We start from the raw sequence: 15,749 nt of genomic DNA on the forward strand, positions 1-15,749 counted from the left end.
AATGAATTGGCTACAAATCAAAGCACAGTACTAAGTATTGTCCCACTGAGGCCAAGCAGAAAAGCTAAACCCACAACCAAACCAGCAACTCTTAGGAAAAAAGCTTATAATCTTTATGTTTATGTAAGAATATTCTAAAGTTAAAGTTGGACGGACAAACGATTTTGAATACATGACAGCTTATCTGATCAATACGGTTCATTTAGGAATCCCAGTTAAAACTGGAAAAAGCACAGCTTTTACCTACATACTACAAGAAGCATGTGACCTGCCCAGCCACACAAAGTACCACGCCTGCTACACCAGCCACAAATGAGGCCATAAACACATTCAAAACTGTTTTCCCTCAAACAGCAACTTTTGTGTGTTCTTGTACGTATTAGCAGCAGTTCTCATATAATAACATATTGTTATGGAATAAGCACATCTAGAAAAATGAAAGTGTCTCTTAATAGTACTCTTTTACTCTGTGAAATTTATTAGCCTCTAGAGCCATATTGCCTTTGCATCACAGAAGAAGAGAGGGGCTGCTTTAAAGGCTCCTCGGTAAGTTTTCCCCCAACAGAAAACAGACAGAGGAAAACTGGAGTAGTCATTTTCTACCTAAACATTTGTAACATGATTTCAAATGCATGCAAGCAGAGAAAATAGACAGAAGTTGCAAATGACAATATATTCATTGTTTGAACAGTTTCTGATAATTCAAAACTTCCATTAATGAAGCAAGAGCCCTAGTATATTCATGTATTGTTCTCTTTATTTTTTACTTAATTTTTATTACATAACCTCAAGTTTTTGTTTCTATTTATAAAAAAAATCCACCAAAAATATTCCGTTAAGGAAGTGTCTGATCACTGTATAGTTTTCTTGCCAAATATATTTTTTTCTTTATTTACAGATTATGCTGACAATGACATGCCCTCAGAACACCTGCACACAGTAATCCAAAATAACAATTAAGAATACCCTGAACGTAGAAAGAATATTTATCCTCTCATTGCTTTTGTATTTGGTAGCAAGTTTGTCTGTATTAAACACAGAGTATCTCAAACTCTCCAAAAGTATGGTTTTAACTGTATAAAATCCCCAACTACAACAGACAAATCTGTGCACAAGCAAAAAGGATGCAATTGAACATATGTAATAAATGTTACTCTAAAACCAGTTTTACATTTCCTGTAAACACAAGAAGAGTTACAGATCTCTACATTCTAAAAGAATTGCAAGAACAAATAACACAAAACAAAATCCACAAGAGAAAACTGTAATTCCTTATTACTTGAATCTTGAGCCATTTCTTACATTTCTTAACTGATCTCTATTGGTAATATCTTCACTGTACTTTTGGAAAATTGGTTATAAGCTAAAAAGGGAGTATTTTCTTTAAAAATTACCTGATAGTTTCTAACATTTAATTTCTTTAGCAACTACATTTTAAAAAAAATCTTTATAATATAAACAAAGCACCTGTTGTGTAAATCTGTGAAACCCAGAAAGGATAATATCTCCATTTGAACTCCTTTTCCATATTATTAAACATACTAATTGCCACTTAGTGTGGCATAACTTCTTAGTACACCACACTTAGCATGCCACCATTGGAAGCACCACATTAATCTCTTCTGGTCTAGCAGCTAGTGATAAGGGTCTCCTGTTTTCACCAGAATTAATGAGATGAAGAAATCTATTCTCATAGACTTATTTCAAGATCAAAATAAGGTTATACAACTAATTTTGGTGACAGTCCTTATATGTATTTTTTTAAGCATGCAATTTCAGTTGTCATTCAGTCCTCTATTGAAGAGGACTATTTTCTTAACAGATGAAACAGTTTTTGAAGCAGCTCATCCATTATGGCTCAGTTCCACTGAGATATTTATGTATCTAATTTCCACTGAAATCAGAGTAGATAAGGACTTTCAACCTGTCAACTTCTCAAATCAAAAGTTATTAAAAACCCAGACTCTCAAAAATAGCCTTGCTTAGTAGCATGCTAAAGGAATTATGGGCAAAAGTAGGTTTGGGGAAGATGGAAGTGTGAAAGACTCTAAAAAGCATCAGCAAAAGGCATATATACTGAAAACAAGGCTGAAGTATTTATCAATTCAAGAAAATAACCAACACTGGGTCATTTTCACCAAAGGATACAATAGGGTGGAATTAAATCCATATATTTCCTTCCCTACTATGGTTGACAGAGCACATATCCTATTTAAACTGTAAATACAGTCATATGTATAAAGCATTGAGTCTTTCAGGTTTTCATGGGCAAGAAGAACAATTTTTATTAAGTATTATCCATGCAGTAATAGGTATGGTAAAACCAAAATTTAAAGGAAAATCCTGAGAAAATAAAATTAAAGTTTTATTCAGTACCTTGATGTGCAGATTTTTGTTGCCAAACAAAATCCAGCAGCCTGCTGCACATCTCTCCTCCACTACTGAGACACCTAATTGTTGCCTGTGCAACTTTCTTTTTGCAAACACCTGGAGCTATAATGGTAGGAAAGCCACCAAACTGGCTTTGCTACCCAGAGCAGCTCACAATCAAACTAAAGTAACGAGTAGCATCCTAAAAAGCTCACTATTTAAATACACCACAAAAATGGAGGAGGAAGAGGCAAAACACCCTTCCTTTACCACAAATTTCAGATTATCCCATGTTACACTCTAGCATATGTGTATAAAATTCTCTAATGCTCAGGGAATTGCTGCTAGCTAGGGCTTCCTCCAGAAATGTACAGTCAAAGCATCAGACAGGCAGAACCATTTAACACCATGCAAGTGGCAAAATGTATCCAGGCAACAAAAGGAGCGTTAGACGGGATATACATTGCCAACAGAACTGAAGTAAGTGATATGGAAGACACAACAGCTGATGACACAGGACTGCTGCTAAACTAGAACCCATGGTAAAGCTTTCTGTATAATCAATAAAAATTATAACACACACAAAATGAACCTTGAAATGCAATCCCATCTTGAACCAAGCTACAGCACAGACAGACTGGCAAAATCTTTTATTTCAACAAACAGACACTGTCTGCCCTCCAGGCTCTTGTTCCTATGCTCCGGCTGTTCACCCTGCTCTGGCTCAGGCTATGCCTTTGTGCATTTTAAAATTCAGCCTTCCTGGCCTGCTGTGGTTGCTAACATTTTCTTCCCTTTGGACACACACTACTAGAGCCCACTGACATGGTCTTCAGTAGCCTTACAGCTTCCTCCTGGCTCTACAAGATACCCTCTGGATCTTTTGCACTGGTCTTTCCTTGGGGTATTTTCTCTCCTAATGTTGTGATGACAAACCGACTGGACAAAAGAAACACCTCACATCAAATACTTCTGTTATTATTGTGCTGGTCATCTTAAAGAGCTAAGGCTCACCTTCAGAGAAGATCAAATGCACCTGAGCACATCTCTCTGTTTTTCCTTAATGTTTCCCAATGACCTAAGGCTGCTTATAAGGGCCATAATGCTTTTAAAATTTCCCCAGAATAAGTGCTGTTTAACATAATAAAACCTTCCAGGCAGAAGCAGCTGGCCACACTGCCCACTTTGCTGCTTGATTCTCCTCCAGAAAAGCCATCATTCTTGTTTTGCCAGCACTGGTGTTCATACCACATCATTCACATTTTACTGGAGGGCATCAGACGGGCTCTCAAGGCCCTGTTCTTACTGGGTGACAGAACAAGGTCACTTGTGAACTTCAGAGCTGATGTCCACAGCTGCACAACTCTACCTCGAGGCCTCTGGCTGTTCCAACCAGAACGCCTCCCAGTGCAGAGCAGGAGGTGCTTGGAGGTTGCCTTTCCTGATGCCTTGAGCACACCAGCTCATTGTTTGTTGCTCAAACAGCTCTCATCACCCTTTCCTGCGCGTTTTTCTGAAGGGCAGTCACCTATTGCCAACAACATATTTGGAAATCACCGCTCAAGCCTTTTAAAGAGAACAGCTTCATTCCTGCAAGCAGTCAGGGTATTAAAGTCTAACAGGTTAACCTGACCTGTTAGCTGAGATGCCCATACCCTAATGCAAGACTCCCCCTCGCCTACTAAGTCACCAAAGAGACAGCAGGCCTCTAACTCCAGTGGGATAGCTCCTATTTTTGCTGGTTAGAAAGGGGAAATCCAATGGTTTGCAGATTAGCGATTGACCTAATTACTTGCAGGCCTAAAATTCAGTTGAAAGATAACATTTTATCAATACTTGCTATCATGTAACTGGTGCTTGGTAGCCGACATGGCAGAAAACATTATGTTCAATCCAATACCTCCCTAAAAGAAAGAGGCTTTACTGGCAAAAAAGGTTTACAAGCTCTGCTTTCCCTACGTTACTCTGCGATAGGAGCTACATGGAAAACTAACCCTTCCTTCAGGTACACCCAGCTCACATTTGCCTTTCAAGGCATCTAGTTTTAAACACTACCAAAGATGGCAGAACAAACCTAAACCACATAGAAAAATAAACTACACCTTACTTAATCTTCCAAGACTAGAGACTAGTTCAGATCAGGAAAGAAAAAGAAATAAAATTAAAAATCCAACAACTACCACACAAACACTAAGAAATAAAAAAAGCTGTTAATTGTATCCCCATATATTCTTTAAACATATGCAGAGAGACAGCTGAAAAAACAGGTTTGACAAAGTTTTATCCTCATCATCTGTTAGTCATATACTGATTGGTAAATCTTTCCTTGAATTTGCTTTCTCTTAAAAAAATAATGACTGAACGTTTCCTTTTTCAGATAATTATCCATTACTTGTTTTTTAAGATTATACCCTTCCAAACAGTACATGATGATGCATTTAGAAATCATTCCTAAAAAAAGTAAATTAAAATAAAGCATTTAATTAGCAGTCCAGTGTATAAAGTACTTTGAAGTGGAATATGGGGAAACCCATATCATCATCTTTATGGGCTTGGAAAGCAAGAGACCCATTAATTAATGGCAGAATGGCAGAAAATTAAAATCAGATGGATGAAGCAGTTGCTGCCTGTAACCCATCACAAGGACACAAAGTAGCCCCTCACAATGTTGATTATACATCATACAGATTGTGTATTTCTTGACCAGGTAAATGACAAAGCCCTCTTTAAGCATCAAGCAGAGTCTCAAATGGAATTCGCAAAAGCCTAAGTTTGAAACACCTGAGAAAGGTTCTCCTCTTTGACCACTCAAGTAACTTTGAGACTCTAAGCAAAAATACTGGAGAAGATTCTTAGGTAGTTTCCATCACAACATCCACAAGGACTGTGTGCTCAAATTAATAATTGTGTAATCACAAAAATAATCCAGCTGATGTCACGCCATTTTGTAGAATCATGCTATAAATACACGTTCTCAAAGGCATTCAGAACATAATATGTTCCTGAACAAAATCAGTCCAAGAGAAAAGTTAGTGTCCATTCATTTCAATGTAGCAACATTTGCCTAGGGATAGCCATGCAGTTTCAGCCATCCAAATTTAATCCACATCACAGATTCAGAGCCCTTAGGAAAATACCTATCAAAACTCCTCTGAATCCCCACTTCTACATATAGCTGTTTTTACTGACATACATATGGCTCAGTTTTATTCCCAGTCTTCAATATCAGCACACAAACTAACAGGCTGATGGCACGACAACAGAGACCTGAAATCCTCCTGGAGTGTTCACACGGAGATTCTTCTGCAAGTCCATTTCCCCAGGAGTTTGCACCATTCTAATCTGAACTGACAGAGTCCTCCCTCCAGTCACGCAATCCCATATCCAGAAAGGCAATTCTCCTTATTGCACTTAGCTCAAACTGTAAATGAAATCACAGCTTAAGTACTGACTGCATGGTTGAAGCAGTCAGAACCCTTGTTCTAAGCACCTGTGGAACAGAAATTTTGAGTACGAATCCTCCCCCTCCACAGCTGCTCTTCAAAAACACATTTGAGACATAAAAGGTATGGCTTATTACAGAAATGGCTCTATAGTTTCTACAAAGCCATTTCAAAGCAGTGCTTGATCTGCCTCATAAACACTATGCCAGAACTGAGGTTTTTCCTAGAAGTGAGCATGAAATCATTACTATGAAGGGCAAATCTTCTCTGCAAGACAAATCTCCCTAGAAAATGAACAAGAAAGAAACAAGGAAAAAATCTGCTTTGTGGCTACGTATGCCATATATGTAGTGCATAATTAATAAAAGCTGCCATATATGAAATGCATTATTAATAAAAGCTTTCAATTATAAGACAAAACTAGGTACCTCTTCATGGTTACTAGCAGTAATTACACTTGACTTCAAAGGAAATAGCATCATAGTAGCATTTCCAAAACATCTTTTTCAAACTGCTTCAAGAGAGGTAATAGGTTGAGATTTACGAGAGAAACTGGACATTCAGTATTTGCCAAAATGTACATTTCTGCAGAAATAAAATTACCTTGATACTTTTGTTTCAGAAGTAGTTCTGAAAACAGCCTATAATCTGCAAACACACTTAGACATTTTGCCCCTTAATATTTATATAACTACCATGTAACATCAAGCTATGATATGGAAATGCCTTTTCTCTGTGAAGCTCTGACCTCAATTTCAACCTCTGAAGACAGACAGACTTGACATACTGGTAGAGTTTCACATTTATGCAGATTTGATTATGTCCTTGTCTCCTTGATTTAAATTTACAGAACATACTAGGTAACCAGCTGAACAGCAATCAAATCCAATGAAAACCAAATTTACTGTTTCCTTCTGCCTACCAAGGAGAACACAGGAAAACAATGGAATAGAAAAAGAAGAGCATAACAAGAATTAAGGTAAATATTTTGAGTGCTGCAGCTTAATACCAAATATTATGTACTTCCTTGTGGGCTACACAGCAGGAGTTCATAGCTCCAAACAGTCAAAAATGTGCAAGTCCAGAAAAGGGCAAATTTCCAGTCCTCCTCTAGCAGTGGTTCCTCCAATGCAAAGATAAAAAGCCAGGGGGAATCCCTCAAGAAATTGGCTGTAGTTGATTTTGTCAGCTGAGGTGCCCTTGTGTCAACTATTGCTGCATTTCCATTACCTCCCTGTACCCAACAGAAATTATTCTACTCTATTTAAACATTTAAATTCATGCTGTAGTTTTTTTTGGATGGGTTTTGTTCTGTTTTGGTTCGGGTGAGTGGGGGCGGATGCATAAGAGGGAGGTCATTTGAGACCTCAAAAATTAAGCATTTACAGATCCTGTGCTTACTTTTCCTTGACCAGGTATGTAACAAATCCATCCTTAAGTATCAAACACTCAAAGGTAAGTTGCAAAAGCCTAAGTTCAAAACACCTGAGAAAGACACTTTCCTTTGACCATTCAGGTAACTTTAAGACTCTACAGAGGCATACTGAAATAGAATCTAAGCACAAAATGATTCACAGGGACTACAGCTGCATTAGAATGAATTTTGTCACAAAAATAATCCATTTGGTTTTACATACTGTTGTCGAATCACACTATATACACAGATTTTCAGACATCCATAGTACAGCACATTTTTTTGAAAAACTAGCCTGAGAAAAATGGTTGATCTTTACAAGCCATTGGTTCTTCAGTCTCAAGAACAATTAGTTCAAGCTCTGAGAGACATGCAAGTAATTTATTGATCCTGAAAAAAACCTGAATTGACAGAGGAGATACCAGTATGTAGTGAATTTTAAGTTCATCATTATACACTTTTAATGCCTCATGTATATGTTTTTCTGCATTTTTAAGAATGTTAATCTGATTTTCACCATATAGAAGTTACTCTGTGTTTACAGTCTTCCTTCTCAGAAGCTTTACAAAGAGTGGGACATTCTCATTCTGCACTAAAAGTTCAAGTGGGAAAGTTGTTTTGTAGAAGCTCAGGGGAACAGCTGGACTCAAGCTCTATCACATTCACATCAAGTCACCCAAAACACACAGGTCAAGTATGATGAAAAATTTTAACAGTTCTTGCATCGTCCTAAAACACATGGAGGGGTTAAAACAAAACAAACCAAACTAAACAAACAAAAGAAACGAACAAAAAATTCCAAACAAACAAACAAAACCCCAAAAACAAAACAAAAATACCAAAACCCAAAACAATACAATACAAAACAAAACAAAACAAAAAAAAAAAGGAAAAGCAGAAATCTATGGAGGATATGGGATATGGATCACCTTCCTACAAAGATTATCAGAAGGAATGCAAGTGGATGTTGTGGCTATTGTCTAAACTAGCTTGAGGAAGAACTCCTTGGTGTCACAATTTCATCTGGTTTTGTCCTACTTAGCATATCCCACTTCTGTTCATTTCTAATTCAGTAGAAAGACTACCAGAATTACCAGTTGATAACAATTTACATTAAATTAATGCAGTTATTCTGACTTCCAAATGATGAAACAGCTGAAGTACTGTCAATGTGTAGCCTTCTGCTGGGATTCAGATCAATATTGTCCCAGTGCCAAGACTAGTACTACTTTTCTACTCCTACCTAAAAATAGTTGCCATGCTTCACAGAAAACCTGACTTTTATTAGCAACTTTCCACATCTGCTAGCCCCATGGTATCCCTCATTTTATCTAGGACAACCAACTATTCCAGTCTGTTGTAAAATAAGCAAGCAGTAAGCTAACAGTCCTTCTGATTTTTAGGAATATTGATATTCCCTGTACTAAAAGGTCTGATGTTAATCGCTCAAAATTAATTCTATGAAGCTACGAAGAATTAAGAAGGAAAGAACAATTTGAATAGGACTAACCCTATAAGACAGAAAAATTCAAGTACAAGCATGCATTGAATAAAATACTTGAAAAGTTTTAAAATAATACCAAAAATGGTGGTTAACAGCTCAACAGCTGTCAAGTGCAACTAAGAAGCTGCCCAATATAAGGATCTGCAGAGCAGATGGTATAATTTCTGAGATTTCCCCTGTTCAATTACAGCACCAATGCTGCTTTGCAGATTCTAGGTCTGCTGAGTTTCGACTGCTAAAGGTATCTCATTAGGAATGTCAAAATGGACCACAAAGAAAACCCCCATGCCTGGAATTTGGTAAATGGAAAATGTTCATTTATAGAATAATAGAACCATTAAGAATGAAAAACATCTCCAAGACTGAGTCCAGCCCCTGTCTGAATACCTCCATATGGTCAATTAAACCATAGCTCTAAGTGCCACAGTAGTTTCCTGAACACCTCCATGGATGGTGACTCTGCCATCTCCCTGGGAAGCCCATTCCAATGCTTAACAACCCTTTCAGTGAAGAAAGTTTACCGTATGTCCAAGCCAAACCTCCCCTGGTGCAGTTTATAAACATTTGGTTAGTTGTTTTTCAGTCTGTAATCTATCTTAAATTTAGAACATGATAATACTCCACTTTATTGAACTGACTTAAGATACTGCATCTTCTCTGATGGAACATTAATGTGAAGCAGAACATGTCACTGAGTCACATCACAATCACTCCACCATGCTACACCATCCACAGCCTCATTCATGGAAGTTTACTCCTCCTTGTAACAACAGATACATCCTAAGACCTTTGCAAAGCAAATCCAAACCGATTCTACACAGAAGCATACTGCAATCATGCACAGTCTATCCATATTTTTATTCCACTGCACATTTTAGTTTTCAAGGTTGCTCTGTTTGGGTTCAGAACATGCAGGCTAGAGTTGGGAAGGAACAGAAGGCAATGTGCTGGGGAAGAGAGTGCATGAACAAGCCTTCATGTAAAGGACGAAAAGTTGCAACACCACAGGAATACAGTTCTTCTCTTTGTGAGGCTGAGCGCTCCCTCCACCTACCCAGAACCTGATCCAGAAAACCTACTATCATTACACGCATGTAAATATACACATGAAGTGACTGCCTTAAAGCATGTGGGAAAGGCCAGCAACTTGCTGCATCTATCATTGTAACTATCACTGTGAAGCAGTAAGGCATCAGACAATTAAGTTGTAATTGAAAACAGGGCTCAAACCAATCATCTTTCCAAACATGCTGTGCCTGTCCCTACACACTCCCCCTTACGTGCCTTGTCATCTTCCTTTCACAAACATCTGATGCATCTCTGCCCTGCCACTCGTGGCATACACGTACTGTGTCACATCCCCACATGCTCTCCCCACAGAGCAAACCACATCCACTCTTCCTCCTCCGCTGCAACCCTCCTCACACATGTGCTCCGTGTCATGCCGTCCCCACATACAGGTGAAACAAAGCTTGTTCCCGCCACACTCACCCCACAAATCTGTTATAAATCTATTACAAATGCATCCATGCACACACATCACAACATCACAGCCATGCACGCTCACACACCCAAGCCACTGCTGCTCTGTAGGCACAAATACCATACCCTGTGTGTGCTACGTACGTACAGGACTATGGATAATCCTTGCCACACCCATAGCATACATGCCTTTAAAAATATCCACAGATTATGCCACACCCAATATTCACTATATATATACACACAGGAACAAGCCCGTACCAGACAGCAGCAGGCAGACACAACTACATACACACGATGCCATGTCATGGCCCCGCACACAATGTCACATCTCTGCTACAACACAAACACACCATACCCAAAGCCCAAATCACAGGAGATCCACACAGAGCCATAGCATTACGCTCACTGTGGATCTGCTATCTGCACACATCCCAGGCCACACCCTGACTCACGGCACATGCATAAGGATACAGCACAGCGCCCAAACCCAGCATCCCGTGCATCCACACGGTGACACCCCATCCCTGCCCTGCGCTCCGACACACGCCCTGGCTTTTCCTCTCGACTTTATAAGGGGGACGACACACCTTCATCATTCCCCAGCCGCCCTACACACCCATATAAACAAACACACCATCCCGCCTGTATTATCCAGGCGGACAACACACTTGACTCGCGTCACACGCCAGGCAGAGCCCTGCCATGGCTGCTCCGGCGCTGCACGGCAGGAGGAGGACGCAAAGCGCCCGTCACACCTCACCACAGACACGCAGGCATGTGCTACAGCGAGGGACAGCGCGGCCCCACCTGCTCTGGGCAGGCACGCAGACAGACAGAGGGGCAGACAGACAGAGGGACAGACAGACACTCTCCTTTCCCTTCCTCTACAGCGCGGGTGGCCGCGGCCCCGCGCCGGGCCGCACGCCCGGCCCCGCATCCGCGCCCCGCGCTCCCCCGCCCGCCACCCTCGCCTCGGGCTGAGCCGCCCGGCCCCGGGGCCGCTCCGCACGGCCCGGCCGGCGCTCGCTGCCCGCCCCGGGCGGCCGGGCCAGCCCGCTGCGGCGGGGCGGCGGGGCCGTGCCGCGGGCTCCTCACCATGGCAGAGGCGCGGCGGCGGCGATCCCGGTTGTCCCGGCGACGAGCAGCCCCGAGGAGGGCGCCAGGTGCCCCCGCCGCCGCCGCTGCCGCCGGAGCCGGGGCGGGGCCGCCGCGCGCCCGCGTGACCGGCACCGCCCCTGCGCCGTGGGGCCGGCCCGCCCCGCGCCGCCTCCCGGGGGAAGGCGCTGGCGTCCAGCGGGAGCGGCCCTGAGGGCGGGAGAGGGGCCGGGGCGGCTGCCCGCCCTCCCGGGGCTCTGCGGGGCGCTGCCGGTCAGGTGTGGCTGCGCCCTGCGCCTCCCGTCTGCAGCCTGGCGTTGGGTTTGTGTTGGGCGCAGTGACCTCCCGGAGACACACTGGAGACACAGAATCATGGAATCGTCAAGGCTGGAAGGGACTTTAAAGATCAGCAGGTCCAACCATCAACCCACCGCTACCACTGGAACCCCCAAACCGCTACACCACATCACCCAGCGCCAGATCCAGACACCTCAGACACCTCCAGCAACGGGGACTCCACCACCTCCCTGGGCAGGCTATTCCAATGCCTGACCACACCAACAGTGAATTTTTTATTTTCTAAAATCTGTCTAAATCTCCCTGGTCTCAGCTTCAGGCCATGACATCCGGTCGTCTCACTTCAAGGAGGTCGAAGAGGCCAGCTCCCACCTGGATACAGCCTCCCCTCAGGTGGTTGTGGAGAGCGATGGAACGTTCAGCCCCAGATGCCGCCGTGGCCACCGCGGGGGCCGCAACTTGCGACCACGGCTGTAGATGGCCGGGGGACGATAGCATCCTAAATCGCTACGGAAAAATCCACAAAAGCCAGTCTGTCAGCCAGCCAAGAGTTTTCAGGCAATGCGTGCTGTCAGTAAGAGCACGGCTTGCTTCTGCAAACGCTCTCTGCGTAAAACCACTGTCAAAGCCAAACACAACATTGTTAGCGCACTTACGGGTCACATCTGTTCGGCAGTCACAATACCCCATGCAAAAGTGAGGAGATGGGAAAAATCGTGAGGGAAAAAAAGCCCCAGCAGGTATTGTTTTCTCTTGATTCAGTCCTTCAGGTTTCTAAGAATCGTGAGTGGTCATTGCAGAGGAGCAGGAGTTTGCTATTTGGAATGTGCTGCGTTTATTCCTTTAAGGAATGAAACATTCTGGTTTGATTAACGGTAAAAAATAGTTTCTTATGAAAGTGTCCTTTCTCAGAACCCGCATGGAAATAGTTGGTACATGCACATGTCATTTGTTGGCACATCTTTGAATCTGCTGTCTTCTACTCTCCAGATTTTGGAGGATGACCTGGTTGATACAGCCGATCTGGTTTATATAGTAGGGAAGAAAGCCTCAGAAATGTGAAATATGTATAAACAATTTAGACACATTCAGCTGAATTGCAGAAGGCCCAGACTAGCAGTTTCGAAATTCTATTGGTTCACATTTAGAAAAAGGAAAAGATTACTACCCCATGATACTTTTTTTTTTTTTTAATTTTGTTTCATATGGCAAATGTCTGGACTGTATTGTCGGGATAGTGACAAATTTCCCTATCACTACAGTAAAAATAAAGAAATCTAGGGAATTAGAATAAATTATAGTTGCAGTAACCTGATGGAAAAAAATTATCTTATTTTGCAAAAAGAAGGGGCATTACAAAATATCCACCATCTTTGATGATGAGGACTCCAGTATAATTAGCTAAATTTGGATGTGTTTTTGCAAGAGATGCAAGACAGGAGGCAAATGTGTGAGCAGACTCTCCATTGCCTAATATCAGATCTCATTTGGTTGAAAACTGTCAGAAGGAGTGAATAGTTGCAAAATAGATTTGAGTCAATATTTTATGTATAAAAAAGACTATACAAAAAGCGGTGTCTTGTTTCACCCCACAAGAAGGAAAAGACAGCCATATATTTGCCACCTATATATTTAGGATGTGAGAGACAGAAATCCATTGGGTCTGGACCAACTAGTGGTGTTATAGCACCACACTACTGACTTTTTGGACTCCTTTTTGCCCATATTGTGGTATTACCTGAAAATTAAAAAAAAATTAATCAAAAAACTCCTCCAAGCTGAAAGTCCATTAGCTGTGACAACCACAATCTCATAGCTAGAAAGTAATTTATATAAGTTTTAAATTTAAGAGTAAATTTATTTCCATTACCTCACTATCTAGGGGGATCCTCAATTCAACGCCTGGGCAGAGGTACCCAAGCAGAGACGCAGACACCATTAAACTCGATCCATACTGGAGGATCACTTGGCTGCTGTTCACTCCGGCTCATCAGGAGTTATTTCCAGCTGCAACATCAATTCAGCAATTTACAGTCCTCCTTGCCAGTTTTCTGCATTTAAGCCATTCCTCCCAACACTGACAAAGTGGCACGGTGCATTCTCAGCCACCTCAGCCCTAGACGGTGAGAAGCATGTCACTTGCTGCCCGGCAGGGCAACCATTCAGAGGGACCTTTGCAAGCTGCAAAACCGGTAACCTCAAATGCTGATGGGAATCTCAGGACACTAAGCCAAGGTAAATGCCAAATCCTGCATCTATGATGAGGTATCCCTCTGCAAGAGCACAGGCTGGGGCAGCTCTGTCCATCTCGGGTGGACAATGAGCTGAACATGAGTCAGAAGTGAGCTCTGCATTAAAAAACTGCATTAGCAAGAAAGTATCTTGGAGGCTGAGAGAAGTGATTGTATCCATCAATTCAACACCCATGAGACTGCGTCTGAAGTGCTGTGAGCAGGTCTGGGTCCTCATCATCCAAGAGATGTTGACAGAATGGGAAGAATCAGGTGCAAGAGCGCTACAGTGTTTGAGGGCTGCAGACTATGCCAAGCAAGGGGAAACCTGGTGTTCATTTAATCTAGACAAGACATCCAGGTGGGATATAATTGCAAGCTTCTACTACCTAAAATGGAGCTTATAGACAAGATGAAGCCAGACTGCCCTTGAAGATGTCCTGTGAAAGACTAAGAGATAACAGTCACATGTTACGAAAAGGGAAATTACAACTGGATACAAGAAGGTTTGTGGCAATAAGAGTGGCTGTGCACTAGAATAGGGATCCCACAGACAGTGGTGTCTCCAATATTGGAGATTTTCAGCATGTGGCTGGACAAGGTCATGAGTAACCTGCACTTACTTACAGGAAGCCTTCTCAATGTCAACCAGACAGTATTTTCAGGCACAGATAGATGATGTGTGAAAGCTTTGTGTTTAAGGCATTCCCATAACAGCCATCTTTCCTAGATTTGATAGGCCAAGGTTGGTCCTTCTTTTGTGTTCTCATTGTTCTAGAAAAATTCAAAGTGATGTTTTTAGACTCAGTTTTGTGTCAGCGAGTCTTTGCAGCAGAAAATTACTTTATGCAAAAAAAAAAAAAAGGACAAAAATTCAGCCAGACAAAATCTTTGAACTTTACTACAATCACTCAAATGATAATAATGAGTTGGCAAAGTTTGACAATTGTCATCTGTGTGAGAGACTTTGATAAGCCACGGCATCAGTCCTGTAAGTGTCTGTGTGACTGGTTACCCTCACCTATTGATATAGTTCAGTAAGCACAAAACCAGAGGGCTGCTATGGAGGTTCCCCCATATCCAGCTCCAGAATTTTCTCACTAGGTACTTCTAATATGGTATATTCAAATTGCATTTCAGAGCACACTTTCATTTGCTGTGCAGAAGGATCTCTGCTCAGGTGTTTTTAATTTAATTTCCAGTTTGAGTAAGAGGTGTTGAAATTTCTATCACATTTGCCCCTAGAAAATATTTGTTTGCGAGAACTAGTCTGATAAAAGTTTGGAAAGGTAACTTGGGTTCCAGAGAAGAACATAGTAGATATGTTTAGCTGCTGTTGCTTATGTCTGTCAACAGCACGGAGGGTACAGACATTTGGTAGCAGATTGACCATCTATGGTTTCGCCAGTAGCCTAGCATAGTTGGCTTGGAGCTATGTTTAAAAAAAATGAAGCAAAATTAGAGGTATAAAAAACCACTGTTGTAAGATTTGTGTGGTTGCAAATAAAAATAAAACTTAGGTTCACAAGCAGAGTGGTATTTTATTGCATGTCCTAGTGTTCTGTCTGTGTCATAATAAATGCCAATAAAACTTACTGTTTAATACTCCTTTGAATTAGTTCCCATTTGTTGCAGTCATGTAAATATATTAGGGTGGCAGAAGCAGTGATGGAATAAGATACCCTTTGCAAAGTACAATAAAACCCTTTGTTTATACACTGTGCTGCGGTGCTTTTTGGGGTTTCTTATCTTTTTAATTTAAAGATATTTATAAGCCACTCACTAAAGGATACAAGTGTGAACTCTTAAAGATGCTTTGCAAGGGCTTTCTTGAGGTTTGTATTTTGGGGGAACGCATGTATATTTGTTTGCGTGAAAGTACCAGGAAAAAAACCTCAGCTTCTTGCACT

At 41.6% G+C, this 15,749-nt stretch overlaps 1 protein-coding gene across 1 annotated transcript in view; it reads right to left on the reverse strand.

Annotated features, from left to right (window-relative positions):
* The window catches only part of FBXL2 (F-box and leucine rich repeat protein 2), a 51,388-nt gene extending 39,950 nt beyond the window's left edge, over positions 1-11,438 (reverse strand). Inside the window, exon 1 of the mRNA XM_038124409.1 lies at positions 11,312-11,438. Coding sequence (XP_037980337.1) covers positions 11,312-11,314 — 3 coding nt within the window. The 5' untranslated portion in view covers positions 11,315-11,438. The remainder of the gene's footprint in view (positions 1-11,311) is intronic.
* Positions 11,439-15,749: the final 4,311 nt, after the last annotated feature.

Source organism: Motacilla alba, chromosome 2 (assembly GCF_015832195.1).
Source record: "Motacilla alba alba isolate MOTALB_02 chromosome 2, Motacilla_alba_V1.0_pri, whole genome shotgun sequence".
In the NCBI taxonomy this organism is placed as follows: Eukaryota; Metazoa; Chordata; class Aves; order Passeriformes; family Motacillidae; genus Motacilla; species Motacilla alba.